This window comes from Nyctibius grandis, chromosome 16 (genome assembly GCF_013368605.1).
Source record: "Nyctibius grandis isolate bNycGra1 chromosome 16, bNycGra1.pri, whole genome shotgun sequence".
NCBI classification, from domain to species: Eukaryota; Metazoa; Chordata; class Aves; order Nyctibiiformes; family Nyctibiidae; genus Nyctibius; species Nyctibius grandis.
In genome coordinates, this window is record NC_090673.1 from 7,437,874 (window position 1) to 7,455,501 (window position 17,628).

The 17,628-nt window shown below is 56.3% G+C and overlaps 1 protein-coding gene across 3 annotated transcripts in view; it reads left to right on the plus strand.

Annotated features, from left to right (window-relative positions):
* The first annotated feature begins 1,230 nt into the window (after positions 1 to 1,230).
* Positions 1,231 to 17,628, plus strand: part of ARRDC1 (arrestin domain containing 1) — a 37,634-nt gene continuing 21,236 nt past the window's right edge. For 2 of the 3 annotated variants that reach the window (XM_068414101.1, XM_068414102.1), the window contains exon 1: positions 1,231 to 1,418. In XM_068414101.1, coding sequence (XP_068270202.1) covers positions 1,301 to 1,418 — 118 coding nt within the window. In that variant the 5' untranslated portion in view covers positions 1,231 to 1,300. The remainder of the gene's footprint in view (positions 1,419 to 17,628) is intronic. The other variant, XM_068414103.1, reaches the window with a different exon arrangement.

Sequence of the window (17,628 nt, forward strand, 5' to 3'; positions counted from 1 at the left end):
GAGGAAAGAGGCTGCAGGCTCGTCTGACCAAAAAAAAAAAAAAAAGAAACTGGAGAAAATCGTTGTGTGTAGCCTGGCAAAACAAAAGCTAAGGGCAGCACAAGGAGAGGGGTGTATGGATGCATCCCAGGGTACACCCCACAGGAGAAGATGAGCTGCTGAAAGCCTTGGCACAAGACCATAGGGGTGTGCGTTGCCTGTGACTATACGCAGGCTGGAAAAATAAGAGGTAGCTTTTAAACATCGGAAGATGGAGCGCCTGGAAGAGCCTCCCAGCAGGAACCCTGTGTGCTGGGAATACACAAACCCCTTTAGTGCTTTAAGGGGTTTTACACTGTGGCACCCACTAAAAGGCTGCACGGAGGGTCCCGCGGTCCCATGTGTCCAGGCTGGCATCACTGCAGGTCTGTCGGAGGATGTCTGTCTGTCTGTCTGTCCGTCCGGGTCGGGGCTGGGTGTGCTCTGCAGATAAACATCCCATTTTATACTTATTCATTCTGCCCGTGTGCTCAGCCCGCTTGTCAGCAGCTGGGAGGCCTTGCCGGGAGGTGCCTTTCCCCGGCGCTGCATTCGGCGTGGGTTTTACACATGGTTTTTATTCAGTCGCACAGTGCTGAGGGGGACACGGCAAGTGTGATGGAGGGAGGCCTGCTGCTCACCCCCCAGCTCCCCGGGATGTCCCAGCCGGGTCAGCCACCTTCACCTCACTGATCTGTGGGGCCATCGTTTACCCCTCAGCCCTGGTCCCAGGCAGCCCTCAGGACCTGTGTATTTGCCTCTTGCTGGACACTTAAAGCCCTTGGGGTTATAAACAGAGGAAGGGGGAGAGGGGACAGCTGGGCTGGGAGAATGACAGGGAGGAGAGATCAGATGGGAGAGAGCGCGGAGCACCGGGAGGCAAGACGGCCCCACGGCGGGGGTGGCCCCACAGCCGGCTCCTTCCCTCACAGCACACCTGCCCCCACAAGCTGCCCCTTCCCTCGCACCCTGGCTCCACAACCAGCTCCTCTTCACACCGCCCCCGCAAGCGGCTCCTTCCCTCACGCCCCGGCCCCACAAGCTGCCCTGTCCCTCACAGCACAGCCCGGCCCCACCAGCTGCCCCTTCCCTCAGGGGCCGCCCCTTCCCTCGGCCGTTCCCTCAGGGCCCGCCCCGGCCCCTCGGCACGGCCGGGCCGGGGCGGGCGGAGGCGGAGCGGGGCGGAGCGGAGCCGGCCCGCCGGGGCAGGGACGTCGCGGGCCGGCGCGGCGTGGGGCGGCAGGTAGCGCTGCCGGGGGAGCGGAGCGGGCCGGGCCGGGCCATGGGGAAGGTGCAGCTCTTCGAGATCCGCCTGAGCGAGAGCCGCGTCGTCTACAGCCCCGGCGAGCCGCTGGCCGGCACCGTCACCGTGCGCCTCTCGGGCTCGCTGCAGTACCGAGGTGAGCCCGCGGCCTGCCCGCCTCCCCCGGGCTGGGGGTGCCCCCTGCCCGCCTCCCCCGGGCGGCGGGGCCGGGGAGGGCCGGGCCGGGTCCCCGCCGCGGCGGTAGCGTGTCCGTGGGGCCCAAGGGCAGTGCGGGGGGCGCGGGCTCACCGTGCCCGTGGGGCGCCGTGGGGCTGGTGCCGGGGCGGGGGGGTGCGGGGAGGTGCCGGGTCCCCCCCGCCATGGCGCTGGGGACTGGGTGCTTCGGGGCTTGCAGCTCGCTTCGCCCCCTCCCGTGCTGAGGCGGCCCGGGGAGGGGAGCGGCGGGGCTGACGGGAGCAACCTGCTGAATTATTTCCTCCTCTGCTTCCTCTTACTTTTTCCTCCCATCACATTAAAAAAAAAACCAAACAAAACCACACCAAAAAATCCCCCAAAAACCCAGCACGGGCTTGTTTCCCAGGAGCCTCCGAAGCTGGCGGGTGCCCAGGGCGGTGGCACTGGGAGGTGGCCGGAGGAGCCTGGTCCCCCAGTCTAGCCTTTCCCGGACCCCTGCGGCCTCCCTGGGCTACTGGCATCGCCATGGCGGTGGCCCCTGAACAGGGGACTTGTGTTCCTGGGTCTGACAGAGCGCCGAAATGCGTATTTTTTTATATCAGGGCAATGGGAGGAGGCCGGGAGGAGATGGGTGATGGTGATGTCCCAGCTGGTGGCTGCCCCTGCCCTGGCAGGAGAGCTGCCCACCCGTTTGCAAGCACCGTCTGCAGCGAGCAACCATTTCATAATGTCTTGAATGAACTTGAACGTTTTGAATGGTGGAAGTACCAGTTTGGGAGACGTCCAGCTTGAGTACATGGTCCTGCGTGTGCCAGGGGAGAGGGTGCCTGGCTGCGGGGAGGGCAGCTGCGGGCAGGCAGCAGTGGTCTGCGCTGTGTTCGTGGTGCAGGAGGTGTCTGGCGTGCGTGGGTGGCTGTTACTGCAAGGGAGACCCAGGCCCTTTTGGTGGCTGGTGCAGTCCGTCAGGGTGGAGGGATGAGGATGGACTGGGGGGAGGCGAGCTGCTTGGCGCAGATCTTCCAAACTGGGAACTTGCTCCCCCGCCCTAGAGAAGTCATTTGCGTTTACCAGCTAGTTTTGTGCTCAGTGCCATGGAAATGTGAACTGATTTGCTGTTTTCCCTGAGGTTGTCTTGCTTGCTTCTCCTATGTGCACGCTTCTTCTTTTATAACAAATTATTAGGGGGAAAAAAAGGACCAAAGAATGGAAAATGCAAAGTCTCTTCAAAAGAGATGTCAGCCTGGATGATGGTGCCTATGCTTGCCTATGTCTTGCTTTTGTGAGCACCTCTCCCAGTTGTCTGCAATAGCTTTTTGGAAGCTTCCTCAGGAAAAAAATACCTAGGACAAGCACAGACTTGTAGAGTGTTTAACTCCTGTCAGAGCCAAACAATTGCACATCCAGCATTTATCTCCTTGGAGGGTACTCCCAGCAGTACTTCTTCCAGCAAAGACGTTCTTAACAAATTGTGGCTGACTTCCATCCTCAGCCCATCCTGTTGACTTCCACCCCTGTTCCTGAAGGCGCCTCTTGGGTGAGACAACAGCGTTTGGCCTAGGAGGGCTTGGTTGTACTGGCCCCTTGCTCTGCCAGCTGGCCATGGTTGCACCTTGTTGTTGCCTCTACAACTCCCATCTTGGAGACGAACTGCCAGGTTCTCCTCTACACCAGATCTCCTTTGCTTCCTGCTGTGCTGCAGCTGGTTGTTGTGGGGAAGGAGGAAGGTGTCTCTTTGTTCTGGACCATCTTCCTGCTTCCTTATTGCTTTGACTCTGAAACTTCGGGGTCGGGTGTTAAGTATTAGTCCTGAAGCCAGGAGGGGTTTTGCTGTTGGATCTGATCTTTGATGCTAATGCAGGGATTTTTGGTAAGAAGCTGGGGCAGCTGAGCAAGGCTCTAGGAGAGCTGGCAGAAGCGTTGAGATGAAATCCAAGGTGGGCTGTGTGTGGCTGTTCCTTCTCCTTCTGTGCAGAGGTGATCTGAGCAGCTGTTTTTGGGCTGAGGTCCCTGAAAATTGGCTTCCCCAGCTGGGGCACCAACTTGCCATAACTAGTGTCTGAACCTGCCCAAAGAAGCCACTTTGGGATGCGATGCCAATGTCTGCAGAGCACAAGGTGACTCTTTGCTGTGTGTCCTCCCTCCCTGCTGCTTTCTATCTTACCGTCTCTGGTGTCTAAATCCTCTGCGCTGGGGCTGGGGATCTCTTGGATGGGCACCCTCTGCCCCTGTCTGGCTGAAGAAAATGTCTCACCTTCAGAAAAAGAGGAAGAGGCTCATGTAGCTGCTGAACCATCCTTCTTGGTGTGACAGCAGGCAACTACCTGCTGGAAACAGGCCTTAAAGGGACTAGTCAGCCGTGTTGAGCTCCATGAGCTCAGCAGCAGAGGGATCAGACAACCTCTGACGTGCTCTGGCTTTGCTGGGGTGCGCGGAGAGATGGGTGGCATCAATTTATCTTATATAGTGTGTACACGTACACCACCTGTGACCAGCTATGACTTTTCAGACTAATAAACAGCTCCCAGGAGAAGACACAAAGTCCTCACCCGTTGTAGTCTGGCCCACAGCACCGAGGCTTGGTGCTTTCCATTTCCTGAGCCGGACCAGTCTGATGTGGTGACTTCTCTTAGTGTTGTGGTTTTTGAGATCACAAATGCAAACAAGCCTGTAGATGATTTCACAGGGTAACTTGCTTTATAGCTCTTGAAAATTGCACCTTCTGAAAGGTGGACAATACAAACAAAGCTCGTTCTGCCTTGCTAAACACACTAGAAATCTTGGGTCACAGGAAAGCGTAACTGGAGACACACCTTTTGGGATCATAAATGCTCCCGCCTACGCTGGCTTCTGTGCTAGCCCTGCTGACTAGCAATAAAGGCTGTTCAGTAGCACATCTTCTTCAGCTGACCCTACGGCAGCGTCACAAATGACAACTGGCCTTTGGTGACCCACGCAGACCTTCTGGGGAGGCACTCTTCTCCCCGTGGCCGTGCCAGGGTGAAGGTCCTTCCCTGAAAACTTCTGAGCCTCGAGGGAGAGCGCTGATGGGAATGCAGAATTCCTAATCATTGTGCCTGGCTGGCTGGGTAAATCATCAAACACGGCTGTACAAAGAATAATTAATCTTAACAGGAAGCTGGCGTTGGGACAGCTGGAGATAGAGTTAGTTTGGGGGGAGGGAGGAGGGAAATAAGTTGGTTCAGAGCAGGAGAGGCAGCCCCGGTCGCTGGCAGGAGCGTGCTGGAACAAAGGCTTGTGCTGCTCGGGGATGCTGGAGCACTTTCCTCTCAACTCAGCGGCATCCAGGGGCCATGCAGATTATTTCAGTCCTGCTGCCTGCCATTCAGCAAGGCTTCTCGTGGGCAGAAGTGTAATGATAAAATAACAGCCCTCTCTCCCAGGTCACTAGGAGTAAAGAAACTGCAAGTGCTTTCTGGAGCAGATTTCAGCACTTTGCTGTTCTCCACTCTATTATTTAGCTGTCTGGGTTTATGCAGCAATGACTTGACTTTAAAATCACTCCCTTGAGCTACAAAGCTCCAGACGTGAGTACCTACATCTGTTCATGCTCTAGAAGAACCCAGGTACATAATTTCAATTTCTGTAGAGCAGGGAGCCTATGAATCATTATTTCCTTCTCTAATCTTAAATGTAGTAAATATTCTTACTTCTCATATGGACAACCAAGAAAGCTGGTGGTGAAGAAGGGGGTTGAAAAGCAGGTCGTTCGAGTCCCAAGTCATGTGTCCAAACTAAAAGATGACTTCTGTTTCCCTAGGAGGGCAGTGGGAAGAGGTTAGGGTTTGGCTAACGTAAGGTGGTTCTGATGTGCGTGTAACTTGTGCCCTTGCTGGGGAGAAGAGGTGACACTGAAGGACTGCGTTGGCCACAATCCTCTGCACCGCTTGACCTCTGAAACAGGGAAATGTTCCTGCAGAAAGGCTGTGGGCTGCTTAGGAAAGTGGTGTTGAAAGGATGGGTTCTGTCCCTGGTTAGCAGTCTGAAGCGTGCTCTATCCCGGGATGGAAGTCTGTCTGCTCTAAAGGTGGCTTTGAAATTTCTGTGCTTGGCAGCAAACGTCACCTGTAAATCATCGGGGTGGGAGAGACCCCCCGTCTGGTCTCTGCTTCGGGGTGCAGTGTGGCAAGGGAGCGCGGTGCCTATAGGGCAGAGCTGAGCAGGAGCCTGCTGGGCTTGGAAGGCAGGAGCAGATCCAAAGCTGTCGCTGTCCCCGGCGATACCGGCAGTGCCCGGTGAGGTCCTCAAGTCTGGCATCAGCTAGCGGCGGTGGGTGCCAGGACGGGGCGAGGCTGGCACTGATGCGCAGGAATGCTCGTCTGTCGTCCTGCAGCATCGCTCCGGCAGGCTGGATGGCTCCTGCTATAGGGGAAGTGGATTAACTTTCTTTTCTCATTGTCTGGAGTGAGACAGCGGGGAGCTGTGTGGCCAAGTCTGTCTGAGGCTGTGGAACAAAAGAGGGATTTTTGCTCTCCTGGCTGGCTTGCTGCTAAAGCTCCAACTCCTCTGAGGTCAATAACTAATCACGAGGTTGTTTTGTGTCTCGTCACTGCAGTGTGTGCTTCTCTCGGCTGCTCCCCTTGCCTGTGCACCACTTGTGCTCATCTGAAAAGCTCTGTTTGCCACTTTCCTTGTTGAGGAGACATGCTGCGGCCTCCCCTTTCTTGTTTAACAAAATGGGAGAACAAGTGGAGCGGAGTTCTGTCTGTCTGATTTGCTGCCAAGTGTGACGAACGGGGTGTGAGTGCTTATTCCTTCCCTGGGGCAGTGCAGAACTGGCAGAGATGTTGCTTGTCTTTCGGGGCTGGAGTCAGGTAGGCAGCAGGGAGGCTCCCTGGCTGGAAGGAAGGAGTCCGTGGGTTTACATCCCTCTCCTCCGGAGGCAGCTCCCCATCCCTAACATGGCCCCACAGGCAGGGTTGGGCGAGGAGGAGCAGCTGGGGAGGGCAGTGGCTGGGGCCAGCCCCTCTGCCAAGGGAGGTGCAGGTGGCATGGACGGGCGTGCTCTGCTCATAGCGTGTTGTGAATACCTTTGGCTGAAAGTCATCCTCGGGGGAGAGGGGGGAAGAGGAAGAAGTCCGTCTGTAGGAGCCACATAGCTATCGCTTGACGTGGCAAAGCCTTGCTAGAGGCTCTCGTGGCCAGGAGGAGTAGGACGGGTGTGCAGACCATCCTCTGCTGGCTGGAGAAGGGGATGCTCGGGCTCTTCCAAGAGAAGGGCAGTGGGGTGGTTGGGTGGTGCTGCGAGGCTGCTGCAGACCTGCCCTGTGGAAAAGCATAGAGAAAGGTGCTCTGCCAGGCATGGGGGCAAGTCTGTCCTCCTGCTGAGGGCAGATGCTCCTGAAACGGCCTGGCAAGCACGCCGCGGGCTGGGTTTTGGTTTGGTGCCTCTTTTCTCAAGGGCTGATTGCCAAGATATCCAACGTACAGCCTTTAGGCTACTGTTGTGACCTCTGTATCCCCTGGCACCTCTGAATCTCCTTGACACCTCCGTGTCCCCTGGTGACAGGGATTGCTGTGGAAGTTAATTACTTCTTTGTGCTGCTCTTAAAATCTGCAGCTCTTCAAATCTCTCGTGGAAGTGCAAAGTGCTTAGGAGAGGAGAAAATGTGCAAAGGACCAGACTGCTGCCAGTCAGCGGATTTTTGCCTTGTACGCAGTTGTGCCTGTGTGTTCTCTGAGTCCCTGGGTCGTGTCCAGGATCTGAAACGGGAGGTGAAATGGCTTCAGACCGCAGAGGTGTGCAGGCTTCTGCCTCCTTGTGATGGCTTTTAAACAGCAACTCCACATCCCCGAGCTCTCTGGCCAATTAAAACTAGCTGATGGGGTGCCAGTGTCAAGTGTGAGCTGGGTGTTTTGTTGTGAATAAGCTTGTGGATAGAGGCTTTTCACCAGAAAGTGCTTAGCTGGGGCTGGGTACCGCTTTGTCCAGCATTGGGTACTGCGTTCAGAAGGGTGGTCGATGCCACGTGGTTAAATTGAACGGCTTCAGCAAACCCCCGCACGTCTATCGGGACCCCGAGATGCTGGATGATGGCGGTGGAGAGGACATGGGGGTGTCCTGAGGTAAGGATGGAGGCTGCTTTTGACCCCCTTGACAAGGTGAGGGTGGCAAGCTAGTGCCAGTCGGGAATTACTCAGAGACCTGGTGTAAAAACACCCCGACCTTTGAGCACCTTCATCTTGATTAACAAGCAGAGCTTATGAGATATCCGTAGCAAAAAGACTGTTTCCAAGAAGCATGAATCATTTCTGGAGCACTAATGGTTATAACTTCCAACCCTTTGTTCTTGCTGACGGAACCGTGCTCTCGGGTCGTTCTGGCTCCAGGAGCTGAGGCCAGAGGTAACACCGCTCCAGCAGCTTGCTGTCCATCCTGAACGCACCCGCCTTAATCCCAAACACTCCCTGCAATGAGGCTTGAATAAAACTGGCTCAGAAGGCAACATCTCCAGGCAGGGAAGCTGAATGTGTGGGTATGAGTTGGTGCCTTCTTGATGGGGAGTGTCAGCACGGGACAGAATGTCAGGTCCGGGGGTTTTGCTCTCAGTCCCGAATGCTCCGTTTTCTGTCTGCTTGGACCTCTGCAGGTGTCCAGCCTGACCGTGAGGGCTCTTACCAACTTGTAGCACTCCCAGCGTAGCGGGGGTTTGTTATATATCTTGTGCTGTGATAATAACAAGAACATAAGTCATTTTTCCAAACTGATGATCTTGCTATAAATAGAGAATCCAGCTGCTTGCATTGAATGGCATCAAAGAAAATCATAGGAGCAGCTCTTAGGCAGAATGAAGTGGATTCTGGCTGCCTTCTCTGAAGACATTGCAGCTGGGGGAGGGGGATTTCTTGACAACCAAGATGTGCACAAGCAATGCTCGAGAGCTTGGTGCGGCGTGTGAAATCTTCAGCGGGGAGCAGGTGAGGTGAGGCGGCTGGGATCTCCCGTCGCACTGTCCCACGCTGCGCCCTCCTGCCTCCCCCCCAGAGAGCCTGCCTGCGCCGGTCCCCGGGCGGGATGAGGAGTCACTAACTGCAGGGTTGCTTTATCGCTTATAAATAAGGCTTTTCAGGAAAAGGCACTTGAAACCTCCCCTGCGAGGACGAGGTGAGCTGGCTCTGGGCTTGTGCCTGGGAGCTGCAGCAGTGCTAAATCACTTGGAGGTGTCTCAGCAAATTCTAGCTGCTGGCTTGCGAGTCCAGCGCCTGGAGCGGAGCGGCAGGGTGGGGGAGCCTTAGTGCAGCTACACGGGGTTGCTTGTCCCCCTGTGCTCTGCTCTTCTCTCCTGGTATGCGGGCTGCAACCCCTCACACCAAAACTGCTCTTTCCAGGATGGCTGAGCAGTCCTGGACTTGCTGCTTTAGTCCTTCTCAGTGCCTTGGAGACAGCGGCTCTCTCCGGATGCCTGGTTATGGCAATACTGTCTGAGCTGAATCCTTTCAGCCCCAGGTGCATGTGGTGGGGGGTGTCCAGCCCAAAACAGGCCTTTTTCTGGCCAATTAGGTGCTGAGCTGACTTTGTGAGTGCTCCTCTCTGAGGACAAGGAGTGAGTGCTGGGGAGTTCAGGCCCAGGAGCATCCCTGGAGCCCCAGGAGGGGATGGAGGAGTGTCACCACCTCTCCTGAGCATCTGCGTAGCATCTGCAGGGTTGGCCGTTGCTGAGAAGACTGGGTGACCTGTGTCAGGCTGTGTTTTGGGTGGCAGTGAGGATGTGCCAAAATGAGCATCAGCCAACAGGACTTTTCTAGCCTTAACTCCTGGACAAGTGTATCTGAGAGTCTCAGAAGAAAACGAGCGTGACTCAGTCCCACAGCCCAGTCTGGCCCACGGGAGCCCTTGTGCTCTGGCATTACAGTAAGCCTGTTAAGCGTGAATTTCCAGAACTCTTTGAAACCTTTATTTAGAAAGAGCCTGAAAAGGGAGTAGGCTCTGGTGAATCAACCTCTTTGTGGTAAGTAGAGAAACCTGATCAGTCGCCTGTTTATCTGCCTGCAGTGGCTTTTGCACCCAGCGCCGAGGGGTGATGCTCCTGCGGCGGGGACAGAGGTGCTGTCTGGGGGGGAGAGCTCGTTAGACCTGCTCCGGGGTGTGGGAAGAACAGAGTGGAGCCGCAGTGGTCGCAAACAGAGGCGTGTTCCCAGGACATCAGAGGGCTCAGCCTCCCTGGCTGCTCCTTGTGTCGGGTGAATCGCCGGCTTGTTCTGCCAGCGAGGTGGGAGAAGGTGCTTTGCGCTTGCTGGGAAAGAAAATCGAGTTTGTTAATGAGTGTGAAGGGGCAGTTTGTTACAGCATGGACCTGACTGGTCTTAAAGCACCCAGCAAATGCCTCCTGGGACCTGCAGCTCTGTGTGGTAGGCTGCGGTGGCATTTCTTACCCAGTTCTTCCTTTTTTAGACAGCCAAGTCAAGTGTACCGGAATATCTTAACTGCTTTGGCCTCAAGGAGTGCTAAGTGCTGGGCGGAAACCTATTTCAGTTTGGGCAAGCTATAAAAAAAAAGAGGTTCCTCTCCTCTGTTTCAGTGCTGCTCAGCCCAAGAAAGGGTGGCTGTGGTCCGTGGCTGGCTGAAGTGTTGAGTGCCGGCAGGTCCTGGCGTCCATCAGCATTCCTGTGAGCCGGGGCGAGCTGCTGGCTCTGCTCCACTTGTGCGGCTGCACACTGGGCATCTGGGACTTGCATTCCCCTCCCTCAGGGCTGTTCGTAGAATCACAGACTGGTTTAGGTTGGAAGGGACCTTAAAGATCATCTAGTTGCAACCCCCCTGCCACAGGCAGGTTTCTAGGGGCCAAACACTGAAGATTAAGATGATCTGACTGCTTATGTATGTAAGCTTGTTGTGCTTTGAAGAGCATAGCTTGCTTGAATTGAGGTTGCCAAGGCTCACAAAAGCAAGTTTAAGTTGCTCAGATACCTTGAGAAGGATGACAGTTAATTAGGACCTGCCTTGTTTAGGGGATCATGAGTAAACCTTGCCTGGACCTCACTGAGATCATAAATACAAGGTGTTTCTGCACCAAGCTGGTAGCATCTGCCGCTCAGCAGTGCCAGTGCTGGCAGGCAGCCTGCAGCCCCGCAGAGCTGGGTGTAACGGTGCTGGGCAGCGGAGCAAGGGTGAGACGAGGAGCTGGGCTATACCGAGCTGTACCGAGCTCTGTGCGGAAAGGATAATGAGGAGGAGGGAGCACCGGTGGTGGCAGAGGTCGTGTTATTTGCTGGGATCTGCTGGGCAACAAGCTGAGCTGCTCTTAGCCAGCACGAGACTTGCTGCAAGCCCTGCCTGGAGCTCTGTCCCGTCCTAGTAGAAGTGCAGCCTGTTCTCTCGTGGGTGGGGTGAGTGGAAGTGGGTCTTGAGCACAGCTCTAGAAGGAGGGCAGGCACACTGGTCTCCAAACAGATCAGTCTGTCCCTCTCTGAATTCCTTTCCACTTCTCTGGACAGAAAAGAAGTTTCTTGAGACGGAAAGTTGGCCTCACACACCAGAGCGGTTGAAGATCCCCATGAAACGCTGTCGCTGTCTCCTCCAGCCTTCTGCTCCTCTGCAGTCTCTTTGCATCTCCCCTCTGATACTCACATGGATATTAGGAGAGGAGGCTGTGAATGCTGGCAGCGCGGCTGAGGTGGGTGGCTGGCATGGAGATTGTCTCAGTGAGCTGTGAGATCTGCCTCTCTCTGCCAAACACTTGGTTCCCCTCAGAGCCTCCTGTACTGCTGTCTGATCCGGCTCTTCCCAGCACTCAGGGGCGTCTGCATCTGCCATCCTGGCTTGGGAGGAAGAGGCCGGTCCCTGAGCATGCTGTGGTGGTGCTTGGTCGCTCCCCTTATACGAGGACCCGAGTGCTGGCATCGCCGACCCCAGCCCCGTGTGTGGCAGCAGGCGTTGCACGGAGCATTTCTGCTGGGCTGTGCCACCTCTTTAGGATGGGACAAGGGTTTGGGCTCCCAAAACTGGTCTGAGGTACAACTTCCTCCTTCTCTGCTTCCTCCGTCGCCACCATCGAGGGGTACTGCCCGTCCCAGGCGCTGCTCCTGCAGGAAGCCCGCGGGTGTGTTGGTTGGCAGCCTGGCTCTGGTGCCTGCAGTGTGGAGGCTGGGGTGGGTGGCACGGTGCTGGCAACGATAGGTGTGTGGCTGCACGCCCCTGCCAGGCTGCATGCACGGCTCTGCGCTGGCCGGCTGTTACAGCAACCGCCTCTGCCCTTCTGGGCTCTCAAGGCAGAGGAACCCCATTCCTCCCCACCTCTCTTCCCAGGCTGTTTGGGTGGCACAGCACTGGGACCTACATCAATCTGAAGCTTAAAAAAAATGCCCAAACTCATCCTTTTTTTTGCAAGAGGCAGTTTTGGAGAAAGGGGGTGCTGAGGGAGTCCTTTCTGGAGCAAGTTTGGTGAGCAGTGAGGTGGTTGTGGCAGCAGTAGCACGGTGGGGATCGGGGTGAAGGGCTGGACGGGGTGCAGCCCATCAGTCGGGCCCTGGACGTGGATGCTGCGGTGTTTCATGCCTGTGGCTGAGGAGCTGCGGGTGCTTTTGGCAGCAGGACTGGCACATCCAAGGCACAGGCTTCGTGGCATGTGGTCGTCCCCGTCCCGCAGTGTGTGGCCTTGTTCGCTGGTGAGTTTTCCACCCGCAGCCCGACATGTGCAAAGACAGGCTTGTTAAATGTGCTTAACCGGGGATTTCATTCCAGATGTTCGAGATGACCCCCTTCCTCCGAGGGCAGCCAGCGTGCTGATAAAACTCTGTGGTGCTATAAATAAACGTGTCAGCTCTGCAAGGGAGAAAAGCCTTCGGTTTGAACAGGAGTTTGTTCTAAACAGGAGCCCAAGAGTTTGCTTTCTTCTCTTGGGATGTACGTTGACCCTTGGTTTTGGGGAGGAGCTGGAAAATGTAGGTTGCCCTGTTGCTCTCAACCTGATGGAAGAAGGTGCTTGCAGAGGGGAGAGGATTAACCTGCCTGGGAAAGGACTCTGAGAAGATTTGCTGCTCTGCTTTTGTGCAGGCACACACCTGCCCAGTTTCCCTGTGGAGACTTCTGCATTTGCTAGAATGAGGACATCCCCTGTGTGTCCGTACTACCTGCACGGATGTGCCCCTCCTTGCGCTGGGCTGGACTCTGGCTAAAATAACTCATGTGTAGCCAAAATAATGGCTGTGGGTCGCTTTGCCCGTGTAGCAGAGCTGTCGCTCCCCTGTTGTTGCTACAAGCGGAGTTTTTACAGTCCGCGTTGAGCTGGTCCGGCCTTCCCACAGCGTGGGACTGCGTTGGGTGGGTCTGGGCTTCCTGCACGTCGTGTGGGAGACCCAGCTGGGTTCTCCTGCCTCAGCCCGACAGCAGGCAAATACAGCCCTGCTGCTACAGCCAGGGACAACAGGCACGTCTGGCCCTTAGGATGGGTTTTGCTGAGCTTGGGCTTGCAGGGCTGGCTCTGCTGTCCTGGAAATCAGCTCACTGAAAGGTCAGGGCCAGAAGGGAGGGACTGTCCCTTCCATTGCTGTGAGTGATTTGTCTGGTCCAGCCTCTTGCAGAGGGCAAGTGCCGACCTGGGGAAGGAGTGGCTGAGCAGCAGATCTTGCTCCTGGAGGCTCAACGATGCTAAAGCTCGTGCCACTGCAGAGGGGTCTGAGGGTGGTCCTGAGCCCCAGCTGGGCTTTTGTGTGGTAGGAGAACTGCCCCCAGGCAGCACCACAGGAGCAAAGATGGGTCAAACTGTAGCAACAACTCCGTAGTTCACTGTGAGCCTGTCCATGGCCTCCGAGCAGAGAGCTGTATGTGGTGTGACTTGTGTGCTGGGCTGGCAGGCTGCGGGAGGTGGGATGTCCCCCTGGGTCACGGGGAGCAGCAGCCGAGTCCTCCGTGTGCTGGGAGATGCTGCTCGATGTGTGTCAGCTCCAGACAAGTCACCTCCCAGGGCCTGGCCATGGGCTTGGGTTTGAATTGAGATGGAAAGCATGAACTACTCTTCTAGACAACTCCTCTCCTTCCACATGAGAGGCCGAATCCCCTTCCTGCCCTTGTGCTGGGCTCTTGGCAAGGAAGACGATAAAAACCTCCCCAGACAATCCTTAACCTTGTGCTGCTGCCTCCAGCAGTCGGTGTAAGCTCTGCTCTTGCCTCACTGGCTTGTGAAATGCCCAAGACTATTTGTGTCTCAAGAACTGACAGGATGGACCCAGAAGGATGGGGACAGCTGAGAATTAATTAGGAGCTGTTGGTTTAATTAGTAGTGTTTGAGTATATTTGTGCGTGAGGGCTGGGTGCTGGGGGAGTAGCATATCTTGTGAGCTTCCAGCCTTCCTGCTTAGAGGACATGAGCCTTTTGTGTCTGAGGTTGTGCTGGTGCATTTCTGTGTAAAGGCCATCAGTACAAAGGCCTCCTCCTGCCCCTCTTTGGGGTCTCAGCTTCCTCGGTGTCCACTTTCCATGGAGCTTTTCTAGGAATTATCCAGTCCGTACAAACTGGTTGAGAGTAACTCACTCTGCGGGTCTTGCTGTCTCCCAGGCTTTCTGTTTTCCCAGCACCATCTGGTCCTGCTTTGCTGGCAGTGTGGGTAATCCCAAACCCATCATCTTCATCCAGGTCCAGGGCAGGGGCTTTACAGGGCCAGCAGATCTCAGGGCATACCAAAACTTGTGATCTTTGTTGAACCCCGAGGGTTTGCTCCAAGGTGGAGCTGTGTGTTGAGATGGCCTCCTGCTGCTGCTGCGACAGCCCATCAATCTGGGTCCCTGCTGCCATCGGTCTGGGAGTGGTCAGGGCTCAGGGTGATCCATCACCTCCTTCTCCTGGGGCTGTTTCTGGCCCCTGGGGCATGCAGGGCTGGGGAGGGGGAAAGGTGGCTCGTTCCCAGCTCATGGCTTGCTCTCAGTCTCTGCAGCGCTGGGCGTACAGGTGGCAGCTTGAGGGAATCTAATTAAAATGTGGTGACAGCTGCCAGCCGTGGCTGTGATGGAGAGGGATGAGGAAAGGGGGCTCTGGCTTCCCATGGCTGGTTTCCATGAAATGAAGGTTCCTCTGATGCAGACTCACTCGTCTCCCATGGCACTTTCTCCCCCTCTGCTCCGCCGTTATCTGGATCCAGGCGTGCACAAGTTTTCCAAAGGGTGTCTCGGTCCCTGGGTACCCTCTGAGCCCGTTACGAGTGCGTGCCCCGGTCCCTTGTGCCGCGTGCAATCACTGCAGACACAGAGGGTGGCTTTGCCATCCATCTCATCCCACGCTCGCAGGGCTGGGCACCTCCTTCCCTGCAGCAGGGACAACTGGAGCCCACGGGTCCAGCAGACATGGCCAAGGCCGTGTGCTGACTCCAGTAGGCTTGAGCCAGCGAAAGCCCAGGGCTGTTCTTAAGTGCCGTGTCAGAGCTCAGCCACCAGCTCCTCAGCCGTCCTTGCAGAGGAAGGGGGATGACGGGACAGTCCCTTTGTCCTGCATAAGCCGCTGCTAAATGCAACAGCCGCCACCCCTAACTGTTTTTGCTGCTTCCCCACCCCAGAAAACCCAAACCAACCAAGCTGCCGGTGTCTCCTTCCCTCCGCCGCCGTCTGCTGCCCGTACCTGTTGCAGTGGGTGTGTGACATAGATGGGACTTGAAGCCAGAGGGAGTCACTTGGGACTGGGGCTGGCCCTGCTGCGGCTGAGCACAGGGTGACCGGTGAGACTCTGCTTGCTCAGCACGTGGCTGGGTTTTGGAGGTAGGGATGTGCACGTACAACCTGCCGCTGGCAGGGGAGGGGCATGCGTGTCCTCTGCTTTCCTCTTGCCCAAGGTGCAATGCCAGCTCCCCCGAGGAGGGCATCTCACTGGGTCACCAGAAAGAGTAATTTGAAGTCTACGGCTGCTCTCCTTAAATCACCTTGGAAGAAGGCAGACGTGCCCAGCTCCTGGCATCTCTATTTTTACTTTGTGCAGAGATGGATGTGGCTGAGCTGTCTCCTTTTATTTCCAGGATTTGGCACGTGCTGTAGCGCAGTGCTGAGGATGTGTCTGGCTGGATGCGAAGCTGCCCGCTTCGCTGACGCCCTGGGGGACGGCTCTTGTCTTCTGCATGGCTTCCTAATTCATTTCTTCTCTGCTTGCTGTTCTTTGCCTCCCCCTTCCACTTCCCTTACAGTTTCTGGACTTTGTTTTTCTGTATTTATTCAAAGCAGCCTGGGTAAACAGGGAGCAGGAGCGTGGTTACTGGGGCCACTGGTAGCACGGGATTCCAGAGGCATTTTTAATGGGTTTCTAATAACTGAAACTGGCCTGTTCTGATGTAGAAACTTCTCTTATTTGCTCTGTCTGCAGCTTGGCACAGAGATTTCCTTGGAAAGGCTCAGACTGTGCATTTCGCTTCCTGACAGTCAGGCTGACAAGCTTTGCACCTCAGGTGGCTCCAGTTGCAGCAGCTCTGATGGTGCCGATTTGCCGGACCTGTCCTGCCGAAGCTGTTTTTAGCTTGCAGCTGCCCCCAGCACCACGTGTCTGAGTTGTGCCTGTCAGCTGCCCCCGTCCCTCCTCCTGCTTGGGGGCAGGAGCCCGTACACGATAGCCAGGCAAGTCCCCAGTATCCTCCTCTGCCTGTGGGATGCTCGTGGAGAGGCTGATTTCATGGTTAGCTGCTCCAAAACCTGGTTGACCTGTTGAACTGGACGCCTCTGAAACCTCCTAGATAACCTGGAGGGAACAAGAGCCCTGCAGCTGCCAGGCTTTCCTGCTGGGGCTTGCTCTGTGGCTGTGGGGATGAAATGGGGGGACTCTCTGGCTGCTCTGGACCTGCTGCCCCCAGCATCACTCACCCTGTGGGGGCCTGGGGATCTGCTGGCTCCTCCAGGAGCCAGGAGGATGAGCTGGGACATGCGATCCCTGTGTCCAGCCACGGCCCCACTCTCAGCCACGGGGCAACGTGTATGCTCAGAGCTGTCATCAACCCCATTTCACCCCCAGCGAGGTGTGGGGAGCTCATGTTTCTGGAGTAGGTTGGAGAAGATACCACCTGAGCTGCTCTGAGGCTTGTCCTACATCTAGTGACTTGGTGTGCCTGATAACGGTACGCTGTCACCTTTGGAGAGCGTAGAGGAAAGGGGAGAGTTTCTCCATTGCTATGAAATTGCCTTCAAGCTTTTCAGCTTGAACTGTTGCTTTCTGCCCCTTCGGTTGCCCTCAAGCACATGGAATGGCAGCCCCAGGGTGTGTGATGGTCAGGAACGTGGCTGGAGAGGGCTGCCCTCAGTGGGGACGCAGGACTGGGACCCCTGAGAGCCCTGGAGCTCTCCCTCCAGGAACCGTCCCTCCTCTGTAGGCGCAGGCTGGCTGCGACCGTGCCAGTTTGGGGTGTTGGTGGTTAACTGAGGAGCCGTGGAGCTGCCCGCTCCTGTGCCTGCGATGAGAACCCGTCAGCTAGCTGCAGTGAGACTTCTAGACGCGCTCTGACTTTAGCCCTAATGGTGGGTTACAGGGGGGTCCACCATCACAGCAGGGACCACCAGCCAAGGGTGGGCTCCGAGTGTCAGTCTGCTGGGCTGCAAACCCATCACAAACTTTGATTGCCGAGTCCCTGCGGGAAGGGAGATGGTCCGTAACGTGTATTTGCTTGAACACGCCTGCCCACCTGCCTGCCAGGAGCAGGAGTGCCTCCGCACCGCAATGCAGCAAGCGGGCTTGAATTAAAGACCGTCATCCCCTTATCTGGGCATTGCAACAGATGGTGGTGATCTATAAACTTCTCTGTGGCGAAGGGAGGCTGAGGGGGAGCCTGTTCAGGGGCTGTTGCTCCCGAAGGATGTGAATGTTCTCCAGTTCTTCGTTGGGTTTTTCTCGCTCGCATCTCCTGTGTGAAAATGTGGGAGTGGAGCGGTTGAGTCTGGGCTTGATTTGCCTTGAGCCATCCAAGTTATCTGGGCTAACTCGGAGCAGGGCAGGCTCGTCGTGAGCCCAGAGATGCGGCAGCATGTCCAAAGTGGGAGCGTGAGAGCCGGTACCGACGCCTGGGTAATGCAGAATGTCCCCTGCTGAAACTGCTCCTTGCCTCTTCTGATTCAGAAACCCCTGCGTGGCTTTGGCTCTGCCATCTGGCAAAAGAGAGGACTGGATGTCACCCGGGGCTGTGCAGGGGGGTTTGGCGTCGTGGTTTGCTTCGGGAGGGGACCTGTGCCAGCTCAGACCAGGTGTGCTGCGTGCCGT